This window comes from Poecilia latipinna, unplaced genomic scaffold, assembly GCF_001443285.1.
Source record: "Poecilia latipinna isolate Pla-1442-1.1 unplaced genomic scaffold, P_latipinna-1.0 Scaffold2489, whole genome shotgun sequence".
Lineage (NCBI taxonomy): Eukaryota > Metazoa > Chordata > Actinopteri > Cyprinodontiformes > Poeciliidae > Poecilia > Poecilia latipinna.
In genome coordinates this window covers 70,439-82,648 of record NW_015115105.1, presented here as the reverse complement: position 1 = coordinate 82,648, position 12,210 = coordinate 70,439, and the positions used below count along the sequence as shown (strand labels likewise).

Below are 12,210 nucleotides of genomic sequence, written 5' to 3'. Positions count from 1 at the left end.
TTCCATATTAGCATCAGTTTTTGCAATGATTGTGGAGGTAACATCTAAGTTTATAACTCCTTATTTTTGATCTTATACAATTTTTAACCGTTACAAGCACCTAAAGTTTGGCTTTTTGAAATGTTACTAAGTAAATAAATCTGCATACTATATAGTTTCCCTTTTTAATTGAATTACTGAAATATAGTTTTTAAATAGCTGATGCACTTGTACTTATCTACTACACCTTCTATGATTATTAAATGTACTTGACAGCAATTTGTTAGATGGACAGTTAGGCAAAAGATGAGTGGATGTTGGCAAATGTATTTGAAACAAATCCTGTTATTCACTCAATAAAGAACACCAGTCACCTTTCCCATGATTTTATTAACAAGTTGTGTCGACACAACACAAACAAATAGGCATAGGCAACAATGAAGTTATCATTGAATAATTCCAGAAAGGTGCTTCAAATATTCACATTCCTTCTGAACTCAATTCCCTTAATTTCCACAGGAAGTTGAAGGCTCAAACCTACAGCTACACTCCTCATTTTTATTTAACATATCACCTGGGGGCGCCGCGTTTCACAAAGCAAGGCTTTCCCCATAATCAACCCTCAAGAGTGACGACAGCGTTGAGATATTAATGCTCAAGGCTGTTACATAAAACTGCAGCAAAGATAATCTGTAGACTCTCCATTTCTTAAAAACAGCTTTAGTGTTTTCGAACAAGATTCTGCAGGAATCCATTTTGCTGGGTAGCCAAGTCTCATTACTAAAGATCAATTTCCCACGAATGTGTGGCTTAAAGCGGTAAATTCAGACCCACAACTACAAATTAACAGGATTCCTCTTCATGAGAATGTGGTAAGCTGACAGTGGGGCTCAAAACCCGTCAAAAGATAAAAAGCAACAAACTGGATGACAAACGTGAAATCATTTCAACTTGTGAATCCCAGGTTTATTTAGAGAGAACAATTAGAAGATATTAGGTGTTTGAGGGATTCCAGCCGGGCCAGTTACTTCTTTTACACTAACTGCTTCACATGATTCATTCCTGTCGTCTCCTTTCCTTTTTTTCCCCCACGTTGCATCTTTGGCAGCGTCACCTGACGTCCATCAAGTTCTCCTTCTCACATGTGCAGCCAGGTTTGGTTACACTAGTGCTGTTTTCTCCTGAAAGAGCATCCTGGATGAAACGGAAAGGGGAGGAAATTAGTCAAATAATCCATTTCAGTTTCAAACAAAGAGCCGTAGTTACATAAGGGTAAAAGAAGTATGTAGAAAAAAATGTTTAAAAACCCAGTCAAAGTGAGTCACAACAGGTACTAGCTGTGATGATCTGCTTTTTATAGACTGAATAACTACAAAACAAGCATGAGTCTAGAGTCAAAGGTTGAGGCTGCACCCATGCAGATCAGAAAGAGGCTGTTGGTTACCAGGGCAGCAGAACGCACGACAGAGCGGGAGAGAGCGCCGATAAAAACAAACCTCGACCTTCGGATCGGCTCATTCACTAAAAGTCATCACTTCTTCTAGAGGCTCAAGAGTCGTGCAACAGTTAATCCACTCCCCCTCCCCACACACACACACACACAAAATAAACTAATCAGTAGTGAGCTTAAAGCTACGGCAGAATGAAAACAGGAGTCATTTGTTTGTGCTTGCAGTTGATTGTGCAGAAATGGATCAATAGTGATGAATTCCTCACACCAAGCACCGACAGTTACTGTTTGCCTCGATAGACACCCTGTTCACGGAGAACATCATGAAAGGGCAACACAAAGGCAAAGGTGGGAAAGTTAACCACGACGCAACCTGAAAAATGTTTACTGTACTATGTTTAGATGTAAAGCCTCTGCTGCCTACACGGGTCAGGTAGACACAGAGTGCTTCACAAAAGTATTCATGCGCCAGCGTTTCAATGTTCCGTCAGGCTACAACCACAAAATCAATGTGTTTCACTGGGATTTTATGTCACAGAGCAACAAACGGAGGAGGATAATCTTAATTTTTCTAATAAAAAAAGATCTAAAAAGTGAGGCATAAATCCCTGGTGTTTACCTACTTTTACTGTTTAACCCATACATACAAATCCAGTGCAGCCACCTGCCCTCAAGAGTCACTTCGTTCACAAAAGGAGTTCAGTAACTCTACGTTAGAGATGACTTATTCCTTAGAAAATGTCACAATTTCATTTTACATCTCAGGCAAACAAAAGAAAGGCAAAGAAGCAAGAAGAGGTACGAGTCTGTGTAATAGGGCGTCACTAAATGCTTCTGCCGTTTGATTTTGAAATCCTCTCATCTCTGATGGATTTACGTGATTAGAGAAATAACTGTTTGAGCTTCGGATTACACACATTACTTAATGCACGTGGCTTCTGTGTATTATTCCAGTCGATTCTTCGCTTGGAAGTCAAAAGGTTGATTTGACATGGTGTTGAGGTCATGGTGTTAAATCACAGCATTTAAAGTTAACGGAGCGACGCCTGTGGGGTGCAAGATAAGACAACGAGTAAAACGCACTACTTCCTTATTGGAAGCGTCGTGGCTTTAAAAAAGAAATTCTCCTAACAATACTTTTTTTTTTTTTTTTTATTGCCATTGTAATAAATATCAAGACCACAGTGTCAAATTTATGATCTACACCACTCATCACCGAGAGCAAACTCAAGAGTAACCTCTGAAAAACACCGTGAACAAAATCTGCTTTGTTGTGAACGCACAGCACTCGACAATTTCAGAAACAACCTGCGAGGAGTTAAATAAACAGGTGCGGGCGATTCGATGAAGCGAAACTGAAATAAACACCTTGCCAAACTTAACATTGTCGTTTCTGTGAGTATCAAATGGTTGACTTTAACATGAAGGGGATTTTCCAGAAACAGAGCTTCTGGTGGTGTCTCTACCTTCTGTCAGGCGAGCTTTTCCTCCCGTCGGCTGGCAAAGAACTGTGGAGCAGCCGACACACAGCACTACTGTCTGAGCGTGGCTGAATACTGTGGTGATCTTGTAGCAACCTGCAAAATGCACACAAAAAAAAAAAAAACAGTAAGAAACACATCATGGAGGTCTTAAGCCAAACGAAAGAGGGAGCTGCTGCTATGTGACGAACGTAATGGCCGACTACTGGTGTCCATGCAGCTGTTTGTGTAAACGAGTCAAGTGAAATCTCGCTCGCAAACAACCGCAAGAGTCACTTTCTGCCTTATTTGACACCCCGATCACTACAGGTTTAGAGAAAGGGCAACACATAAAGGCAAAATGTACTTGTAATATTAAATACATTTCTTTTAGATTACAGATTATTGACTATAACGAGTAGATTAACGCAAACCTGGACATTTGACATCCATGAAGTAGGAGTTAGGACTCTGCACAAGCCGTTTCTTCTTGTGTCTCCTCTTTTCCTCCTCAGGACTGGGGTGCAACAAATCTTTTGCGAGCTGGAGAAAAGACAGGATAACTTATTAGAAAGTCACATTTAAAAAATGACTTAAAAAGCAACAGCAATCATGTTATTTTTTTTAAATGATTTGAGAACAAGTTGAAAAGCACAGGAAATAGCTTTTATAACATGATTACACAAAGGCAACGACTGTGACCTGAATGTAGGTTTCACTTTAAGGAACCATGAGAGATAAATAAATAAAGGTTACAGCAGTAAATAAATGTACATTTTTGGACATATTTTTGGACATTTTTGGACATATGATAGCTATATCAGATTTTATTTCTAAAATATGAAAACATATGTTTTTAAAATTATATATATTTGAATAGACAAACCATGGTTGGGCTTTAGTATTAAACTACAGAACCAGTTTAACCCTTTTCTACCTAAATTTGACTTAAAGGGAATTGAAGAAGGCTTTTAGACGTGTTTTAACCGATCGCGTTGTTTCTCCCTCCGACACGTGTTCTCGCCATATTGCCTTGCTTCACATTTCCACATTTACATTAAAGCAACACCAAACAACTAACCAAATCACGAAAAAACACAAATGTCAACTCCAGTACCGACTTCTTACAGGGTAAGCCTACTCTTTATATCATGATAATAACTTTACAAACGGTATTTTTACTTACGGGCATGTCTGCGTGTTTCCAGCAAAGACTCTCCGCAGAAAAGAAAAGAGAAAAACTCACGTCGGTCACGTACCGGAAACTGCTGGCTGATGGGAGGAAGAAGAAAACATCATTATAGTCAATGTAACATTTTTAAAAAAAAATCAAATAGGTGTAGAAAATTGGCAACATTAATGTTAATAATAACCTACGTAACGAACGTTATTTTTTTCAATCTAGTAAGATTTCCCTGAAAAAAAAGCGACAGAAAAAAATATTTTGCAATTTAAAAAATAAGCTATATTAAGTATAGTATTAAGGAGGAAAGAAAAAGAATTATTCTTCATCAATCTTGATTTATTTCATTTCGTAAAATAAATATAATTCACGTGTAAAATAAAAACAAGGTTTTAGCAGAAAGTGACTCGGTTCTTGTTACCTGCAGGGGGCGCTATGTTATTGTGTTCTTCAGATGTATAAGCCATGATTCTGTCACATATGAATTATTTTATGGCCTTATGGACACAAATAGGAAGGGGCGCATTCCAGTGAATATAAAGGCTGTATAACACAAGTTTTATGAGTCCTGGAAAAATAGGTTTCTGCAGAATAAGTATTTTCTTGTCTTCAGGAAAATAAAATTAAGTACTTTGATATGATGTTTCTGCCCACAAGCCTTGTTAGGTTTTTTTTTGTTGTTGTTGTTGTTGTTGTTTTTACATTTCCTTTTTGTATTAGTTTATTTATGTTTGTGTCCTTACATTCTCTATGATTCCATCTGGGGAAAGTCTTTCTTGAAATTTTCCATGCAGGCAGAACTAAATTGTCGTTTTTTGGTATCTTGTGCCGCTGTTACAATCTCAAGACGTAAACCTACCGCTATCTATGTAACAGCCTAAATTATTACTAAGCTTTACATTAAAGTTTTGCTGTTAGACCTGGGCAGTAAACTCTCATGAAAAAATTAGGATACAATATCAATGTTGTCAGTGGACAATTGGACATATCTTATCACCATTGCACGCAATGTTAAAAATGACTTTTGTGACACAATTTAATGTTTCTAATGGTTTATCTTTGACTGGAAAACCTTGAAGTGTGAAACTTGTAACGTTTTTTTTTTTTTTTATCTGCCTTGTTATTCCAGGAATAAACAGAGCTTCTATTCAAGTGGCGCCATCTAACGTCCGGTCAGTAAAAGTTGGTCACTCCCATAAATCACTCCCACTCTACGTAATTCTCCCAGCCAAAGTGGAATTTGGGCCGAGTTTTTTTTTTTTTTTTTTTTTCTTCCCCTACAGCCTGAAAACCACGTAGCGTTTCCAATGTGTTTGTAAACGGTGGGATTTGGATACTTTTAGTGCAGAAGAATGGAGTTTTAACAGCTCAGGCGATGAAGGTTTGACCTTAAACTTGCATTGTAAACTTTGGATGGAGTTTGTTGTCGCCCAGTCCAAACTAAGCACCGAGGCACTGAGGGGGATCGGAATTTACCGGTTAACAGGCTGGGAGGGGGAAAACGAGAAAAGAAGACTGGCATATCTCAAAGAACAAAAAAGGGAAGTTTTTAAACTTTTTTTTTTTAAAAGAGACTGCTTAAATCTTCCCCTCCTCCTCTTCCTTCTATCTGGGCTCCAGCCATGGCGAAAAAATACGATTTCCTCTTTAAACTGCTGTTGATCGGGGACAGCGGAGTGGGTAAAACATGCCTCATCATCCGTTTTGCTGAGGACAATTTCAACTCCACATACATCTCCACCATCGGTACGTGAGAATAATGTTTATTTAACTGCAGCCTGTCTGCGTCAGCGCTCTGAAACTTGAGTTATGAGCTGAATAAATGTTTGCTGACATTTCATGATCCGTTGTTTGATTCCGAACACTGTGCAAACTGGTTTCTGAGACTACTTTCATGTCTCAACTAGTCTCCACTTTCTTTCTCATATCTTCCTTTTCTTTTTTTCTGAGCTTTTTTTTTTTTTTTTTTTATACCACTGCATGATGCATCCCATATCTGAGCTTAGAGTTTAGATCTGTTGGTGTTACTTTCCAGAACTTGCTCAGGGTTCGATGGAACTTTCCTGGATCTGATGTGGTTTCATGGAACTTCTTGGAACCTTGAAATGTATGAGCAGCATTCATAAAACTTCTTTCAACTTTGCAGGTTCCCTGGTTTTACTTGGCACTTTAGTTGAACTTTCCTCGAGCTGTATCACATAGAATTTACTCTGTACCTTCATACCTGGTGCCTTTTCTGGAACCTGGAACATAAGTACCTTTCCAGGTAATCTGTATCATCCATGAAACTTGCTAGATACTGTCATTAAACTTTCACAGAACTTACCCAGTTGGTTTCATTGAACTTTCCTGAAACCTACTTGGTGGTTGCATGAAACCTACCTGGAACCTTAACAGGGTTTTCAAGGAACTCATCAGGTACTTGCATTGAATCATTCTGTAGTGTTAAGTGAGCACTGACAACTTTCCAGTCACTTTCATGGAACCTTCTTTAGCAGGAACTTTGTTGAATTACCAGGTACTGACAAGAAACTTAATAAATATTTTTCATAAAACTTACAAGCTACCTTCATGGATTTTACAGGGTAGTTTACAGAACTGTTGTTGAACAAATCAAAACTTTAAAAGGACTTGCCATGTTTTTTTATAAATGGAAATTTTAATGCCATTCACCAGGTGCATTCATTAAACTTCTAGGGAACTTAACTCTCATGGAACCTACCAGGTATTTTCATCTAACTTTAATTTAGGAAGACCAATAAGTTTCTAGTAGCTTCAATGAAACTTATAAAGTACTGTAATGGAACTAATTAGTTTAAGATTACTTTTAAATACAGACTTAAACTACAGGGTTTATTCTGTTGCACTACTTTTTTTCATGTTCTTATTTAATAACAGTCTCTGTCCTGACTCCCCCCCCCCCATCCTATCTCTCCCTTTACTGATCTCATTGCTCTCTCTGAAGGTCCACCCACCCTCATTCCTATCTCTCTTACCATCTCTGCATTCCCAAAAGAGCTGCTGGCTTTCTGGCATGCAGAGTTTAGTGCTGGACAGCCCCCTCCCTGCTGTCTGTCAGCTTGTCCATCCTCAAAGGAAAAAAACAATTCATGCTTGCTTGTGGATGGGAGTGCACACGGTGGAAATGACCAGTTTCCACCTTACCAATACTGCGTGCAGTGTGTGTATGCTTGACTTCCTATCAGGGGTATTTTGCTCATTTTGCCTTTTCCTGTCCTCTTTTTCTTTATCTCCCAGGCATTGACTTTAAAGTAAAAACAATTGAAGTGGATGGAAAGAAAGTGAAACTACAAGTCTGGTAAGACGTGTCACTGAGGTGGTTCTTTGTTTTGTGATGTGTTGAAATCAATAAAATATATTTTTTAAGATGTACAATTCACTTTAAATGCAACCTTTTAAATAAATATATATATTTCTATGAGTCCTGCACATGCATCACTGTATGTTTCTGGCTTGAAATGCTTTGACTTATTGGTGCAGGGACACAGCAGGACAGGAGAGGTTCAAGACCATCACTACTGCCTACTACAGGGGAGCCATGGTGAGGACTGCACACCCGTAGAAGCTGCAGGATGGATAACATGTTGCATGTCTTCTCTTTGTGCTCACTTTGTATGTTGTGACTGAACACTTAAGTTGTCACTCTTCTGCCAGGGCATCATCTTGGTTTACGACATCACTGATGAGAAATCCTTTGAAAACATCCAAAACTGGATGAAGAGCATCAAGGAAGTGAGACTGTTTCCATTTCCATGAGACTGAATATTGCAACTGTTGCTCCTTGATAACTTTTTATTATTAAAAATTATTCTGATTCATTATGACAGGAAAACAGACTTTCAAAACCTTCAAAAATACAGAGAAAAGTGCATTGTGCTCTCACATTAATAACTCCTGTTTTGATTGCGTATGAGATTCTAGTTCAGGGCCAAATTGTAGTAAAAAATAGGGAAGTAAATTCAGAACAAAATAGCTTTATTGAAAATTAAGTTTTAACTTCTGCACAGAAAACCTCTGCTACTACAAATAATATATTTTTAGTCAAGTGTAGGGTAATAATTCCTATATTTTTCATTACAAAATTTAGAATGGGAAAACAACAGGAGGTTGCAAGAAGAGTGTTATAGTTAAAGATGATACTTAAAAAATACTCTGACTTGATATGACACTGAGGCCAAAATAAATCAAACATTTTCATGTTAAAGTCCAGTTCCAAAGCATTTATAGCAGTTTATTCTCTTTACATAGAAGAAATGGTTGGTCTGTAGGCAGTAACAATGACCATCCTATTTAAAGCGAGCACTAAAAACAGAGCATATATTGAATAATATCTGACCAGACGAACTATGTGCTATACAATACGTATGTATGAAAAACATTTCAGTGTTAAGCTACAATGCTTTGCGAATATATTTATATCTCTGATTTTTTTTCACACTCTGTAAATTTGAAGGAGAGTTATTCCAGACAAAATGTTTACTGCTTAAAACACAAAAACAGAAACAATCTTCCAAAAACAACCTGAACTATCTCTTTAATTTGCTTGGTAAAGCTGATACTTGCTTGCAGTTTCTGACTGAAGCTTCAAATCTTGTCACAATAGTCAACTTAAAGTAGCTTCTCTGAGCAGCTACCACAGTTCACTTGAAAGTTAATCGTTTTTTCAAAGCAAGTGAAAAGGTGGCGGTAACTGGGATGGGGGTTGACCTCAACTGAGAAGACGGAGCAAAAACTATCTGGGGCGGCTTACTATCAAAATTGAAGAAAGCTGAAATCAAAAGTCTTGCTTTGTTGCTAAAGAAACCTCAGAAAGATTTAAAGGGCATTCACTTGCACAACAACGCAGTGCGAGTGCTCCACTATCAGCAGAGACTCTGTCCTCCACCCTCACCACAAAATTTAATACCGGAGTCAAACAAAAGATTGTCCAAACAGTTAGGAAACAAGTCATGTTGATTTATGAAGTTGCAATAAAAGTTATTGGTTACAACAACCAACAGTGTTGCTTGTTTGGATTAAAATGATGCATTTGTCTTTCATAAAAAAGAATAACTCTACAGCTGGCATTGAACAGGAGAACCGAGCATGCTCCGAGTTTACTCTGCAGCAGATATCTGATGTTAAATCCCATCACTCTAGCAGTGATGATTAATGCTTATTTTCAGCTGACCTCCTCTAATCGGATAACTACGTCCCCTGTTTCACAGAATGCATCTGCTGGGGTCAGTCAGATGCTTATAGGAAATAAATGCGACATTGAGCCGAAGCGGAAAGTGTCCAAGGAGACGGGAGAGAAGGTGAGGAAACCGATGTGACTGTAATTAATGCCTACTATATAAATTTTGATGCTTAGGCTAGCTTTGTATGCCTATTTCAACTCTTAAAGCATTTGTTTTGTGTTGTGATTGTATGTGACACAAAGTAACATGCATAAGTGACAGAAAGATGATACATTGTCGGTATTTTGTACCAAAAAAAATGGTACCAGACTAAGAATGTCGAGCACACTGTATGTAAAGAAATGTTGACCTATCTTTAAAGTTGCTTTTAGATAAGAACCAGGATGTGGTTGTGAGTCATATTCTTTACTCTAATGTCAACAGCTGGCAAAGGATCACGGTATCAGGTTCTTCGAGACCAGTGCAAAGTCCAGCATTAATGTGGAAGAGGTGAGTCACAATGAATCCACCACGACTGCACACCTCACTGAACTTTTGGGCTTGTTTTGTGTAAACGCTGTTAATGTGCTGCAAAGGTTTAATCTTATTTCCTCTGCTTCTGTGTTCCAATCTGTCTGCTATGCAGTCTTTTCTAGCTTTGGCAAGAGACATACTGTATAAATCCACCAAGAAGCCGGTATGTCCGTTCGTTTTTGTTTTTTTTTTTTTTGTTATAAATGTATTTCCTAAGAAAAAGTAAGAGAACATGTTTGTGACGTTTAGCCGCTTTTGTCGTTGGTGAACAGGGTTCGGCGGGAAAAGAGGTGAAAATCACCAGCAGTACAGAGAAACCCCCCTCAAAGTGTGCCATTCTCTAGAAGTGACATATGTATGTCACAGACATTTAAGAGCGCCGTAGAAAAATGCAAAGGCTTTCTGTCTCCATCTGCTGGCCAAAACTGGTCCAATACCTTCAAGTGCTGAGAGTTTGTTTTTATATCCAAACCGTTGTTTAGTCCACAAGAATTTTAGCATGCCCAAATTAATTTATTATTCTGAGACTTTTTTTTTTGTGATTGATTGTTGCCACAAAAACATGCTGAAAGTGTCCAAACGCCTGAACTCAACATGTTCCATGTCCCCTGTGTCCAGTCTAATTCTTTATAGCATATAGCCACACTCTTTATTATTCCTGCACTGGCACTGTTGTAATATTATCATTCTTTTCATCTGCGCACATGCTGTAGCAGCTTTCAGGAGTTTGATAATTCCTGAAAATCAGAACATTTCAGATCAAAGACTTTTTTTTTTTAATGATTTTATACCATTTCATGTTTAAGTCCAAGTGCCAAAATTCCAGTCAAATATGTTTAGGTATTTTAAATGTTGGAGCAGGTTATTAGAATAGAAATGTCTTTAGTTATTGGCTCAGTTTCCCATCAGAGTTTACGTGAATATATAATGCATATAAATGGGCGTACATTAGACTTTCAATGATTTATTGAAATCATTCTTTTTTTTTTTTCTTGGGGTAGAGAAAAAACATTGAACAACTTTCATGATTTCTAAAAACAAGAATTATGTGAAGAAGTTTGAATTCACATACAGATGTATATACATACAATTTTGAGATCTATACATACACTTCCCTGTGCATACAACGGTTTCATTTTATCGAAACGTGGCTTTTAGGTCAGATGGGCAGGGCTGTTTTCCCAAATACAAATTAAATCTGGTTTGCAGAAGGCCTACATCAGGCTCGTGACATCCAGACAGAATTATACCAGAAACTTGTTAAAGTACAGTAAGCTCAAACCAAGGCCTCCTGTTCTTGTTTTAAAATGTGGGGTGTAATCATTCCAACCTGAGGAGGAAAAATGCCTTAAATTTGTCATTGAAGTCCCAGAGATAACGAGGAAATACTTGACATTCTGACATTTGTTTTCTATAAATTTGCCACGCGAATACATTGTATAAATATCTTAAAATAAATATTAAGGATTCCCAAGTCGGCATTGTTTACTCCCTGAAAAGTAGATGACTGAACAAGTGTTCTGCTCCATTTAGCAGTCAACAAGAGTGTGTCATTAAATGTTAAAGATCCTGATGACGTCCTGTTTTCCCTCCCCTGGAGAATTTTTTTAAATCTCTCTCCATCATAATGAATCCCACAAATGGAATCCAAACAAAAGCCGTTTGTCAAACAAGCCCTGATTTACTAGCTGAATGAAGAATGTAGACGACGTCAAGCAGAGATCTAGAAGTGCAATCTGAGAAGCCGAGGGAAGAGACGGAGGAAGGATGGGTGTTAGTAAGTGAAAGGACAGGATGTGAGAGATGAGGAAGCAGCAGAGCATGCATGCCTCTCGCGCTGAATTGATTGAAATGGGCTTGCCTTTTATCTGAAGTGCCTAGACGTTACTGCACATTAGCTTCATCTGACGTTGACTGTCTCCCTGCTCATGCAGTTTTTCAAATGCTGAAAATCACTCCCACTGCAGGTGTTAATCATGGCAGCTTTGTTTTCTGCTTACAGACCAGAGCTCTTGAAAACCAGATTTGTTTTGTTTTGTTTTTTTGGTCATATTTGTTACACTTTTATTGTTTTGGATCTGCCATTGTAAACGGACTTTACAGACCCGATTCTTTATTAATAAAAGTCAAATACTATGAAAGTGCTCCTGGTTGTGATTGTTTTTAATTGCTTCTTCATGAATCATGATTACTTTCTCGTACAGATTGTATAAAATATAGTTTATTGTTTGATCTTAAATGTGATTGAACTTTCAATCACATTTGAAATTTCTTCCAAAATTGTTTACAACCATTCACTTTTTCTACATTTTGTTATTCTAAAAAAAGAAAGCTAAACAAAATAAACCATAAAAGAAAGTGATAATGTGGTAGAAATGTTTAATAAATATATTTTTAACCCTTAGTGGTCACTACAGTGGACAG

General features: G+C 37.7%; 2 protein-coding genes across 3 annotated transcripts; one reads left to right on the top strand and one right to left on the bottom strand.

The window, feature by feature from the left end:
* Positions 1-349: 349 nt before the first annotated feature.
* rps27.2 (ribosomal protein S27) lies at positions 350-4,182 on the bottom strand. Its single transcript, XM_015019855.1, has 4 exons — positions 4,076-4,182; positions 3,324-3,432; positions 2,896-3,006; positions 350-1,173 (listed from the first exon to the last, which is right to left on the bottom strand). The coding sequence occupies exons 1-4, from the start codon at positions 4,079-4,081 to the stop codon at positions 1,145-1,147; spliced, it is 255 nt and encodes an 84-aa protein (XP_014875341.1). The 5' UTR covers positions 4,082-4,182; the 3' UTR covers positions 350-1,144.
* A 1,135-nt stretch (positions 4,183-5,317) lies between these two features.
* rab13 (RAB13, member RAS oncogene family) lies at positions 5,318-11,930 on the top strand. 2 transcript variants are annotated; one of them, XM_015019854.1, is made up of 8 exons: positions 5,322-5,818; positions 7,331-7,391; positions 7,574-7,634; positions 7,748-7,825; positions 9,301-9,390; positions 9,697-9,762; positions 9,899-9,949; positions 10,059-11,930. In XM_015019854.1, exons 1-8 carry the CDS (start codon positions 5,695-5,697, stop codon positions 10,128-10,130), a joined length of 603 nt encoding a protein of 200 aa, XP_014875340.1. In that variant the 5' UTR covers positions 5,322-5,694; the 3' UTR covers positions 10,131-11,930. The 2 variants fall into 2 exon arrangements, with proteins under 2 accessions (XP_014875339.1, XP_014875340.1); XM_015019853.1 differs by having other exon boundaries at positions 5,318-5,818; positions 9,697-9,949.
* The last annotated feature ends 280 nt before the right edge of the window (positions 11,931-12,210 follow it).

Coding starts and splice junctions, on each gene's coding strand:
- rps27.2 (XM_015019855.1), bottom strand. Junction 3,007..3,323: donor CATGGATGTCAAATGTCCAG/GTTTGCGTTAAT, acceptor TGCATTTTGCAG/GTTGCTACAAGATCACCACA. Junction 1,174..2,895: donor AAAAGCTCGCCTGACAGAAG/GTAGAGACACCA, acceptor CGTTTCATCCAG/GATGCTCTTTCAGGAGAAAA.
- rab13 (XM_015019853.1), top strand. CDS start 5,695: ATGGCGAAAAAATACGATTTCCTCTTTAAACTGCTGTTGATCGGGGAC. Junction 7,392..7,573: donor AAAGTGAAACTACAAGTCTG/GTAAGACGTGTC, acceptor TTATTGGTGCAG/GGACACAGCAGGACAGGAGA. Junction 7,826..9,300: donor GGATGAAGAGCATCAAGGAA/GTGAGACTGTTT, acceptor CCTGTTTCACAG/AATGCATCTGCTGGGGTCAG.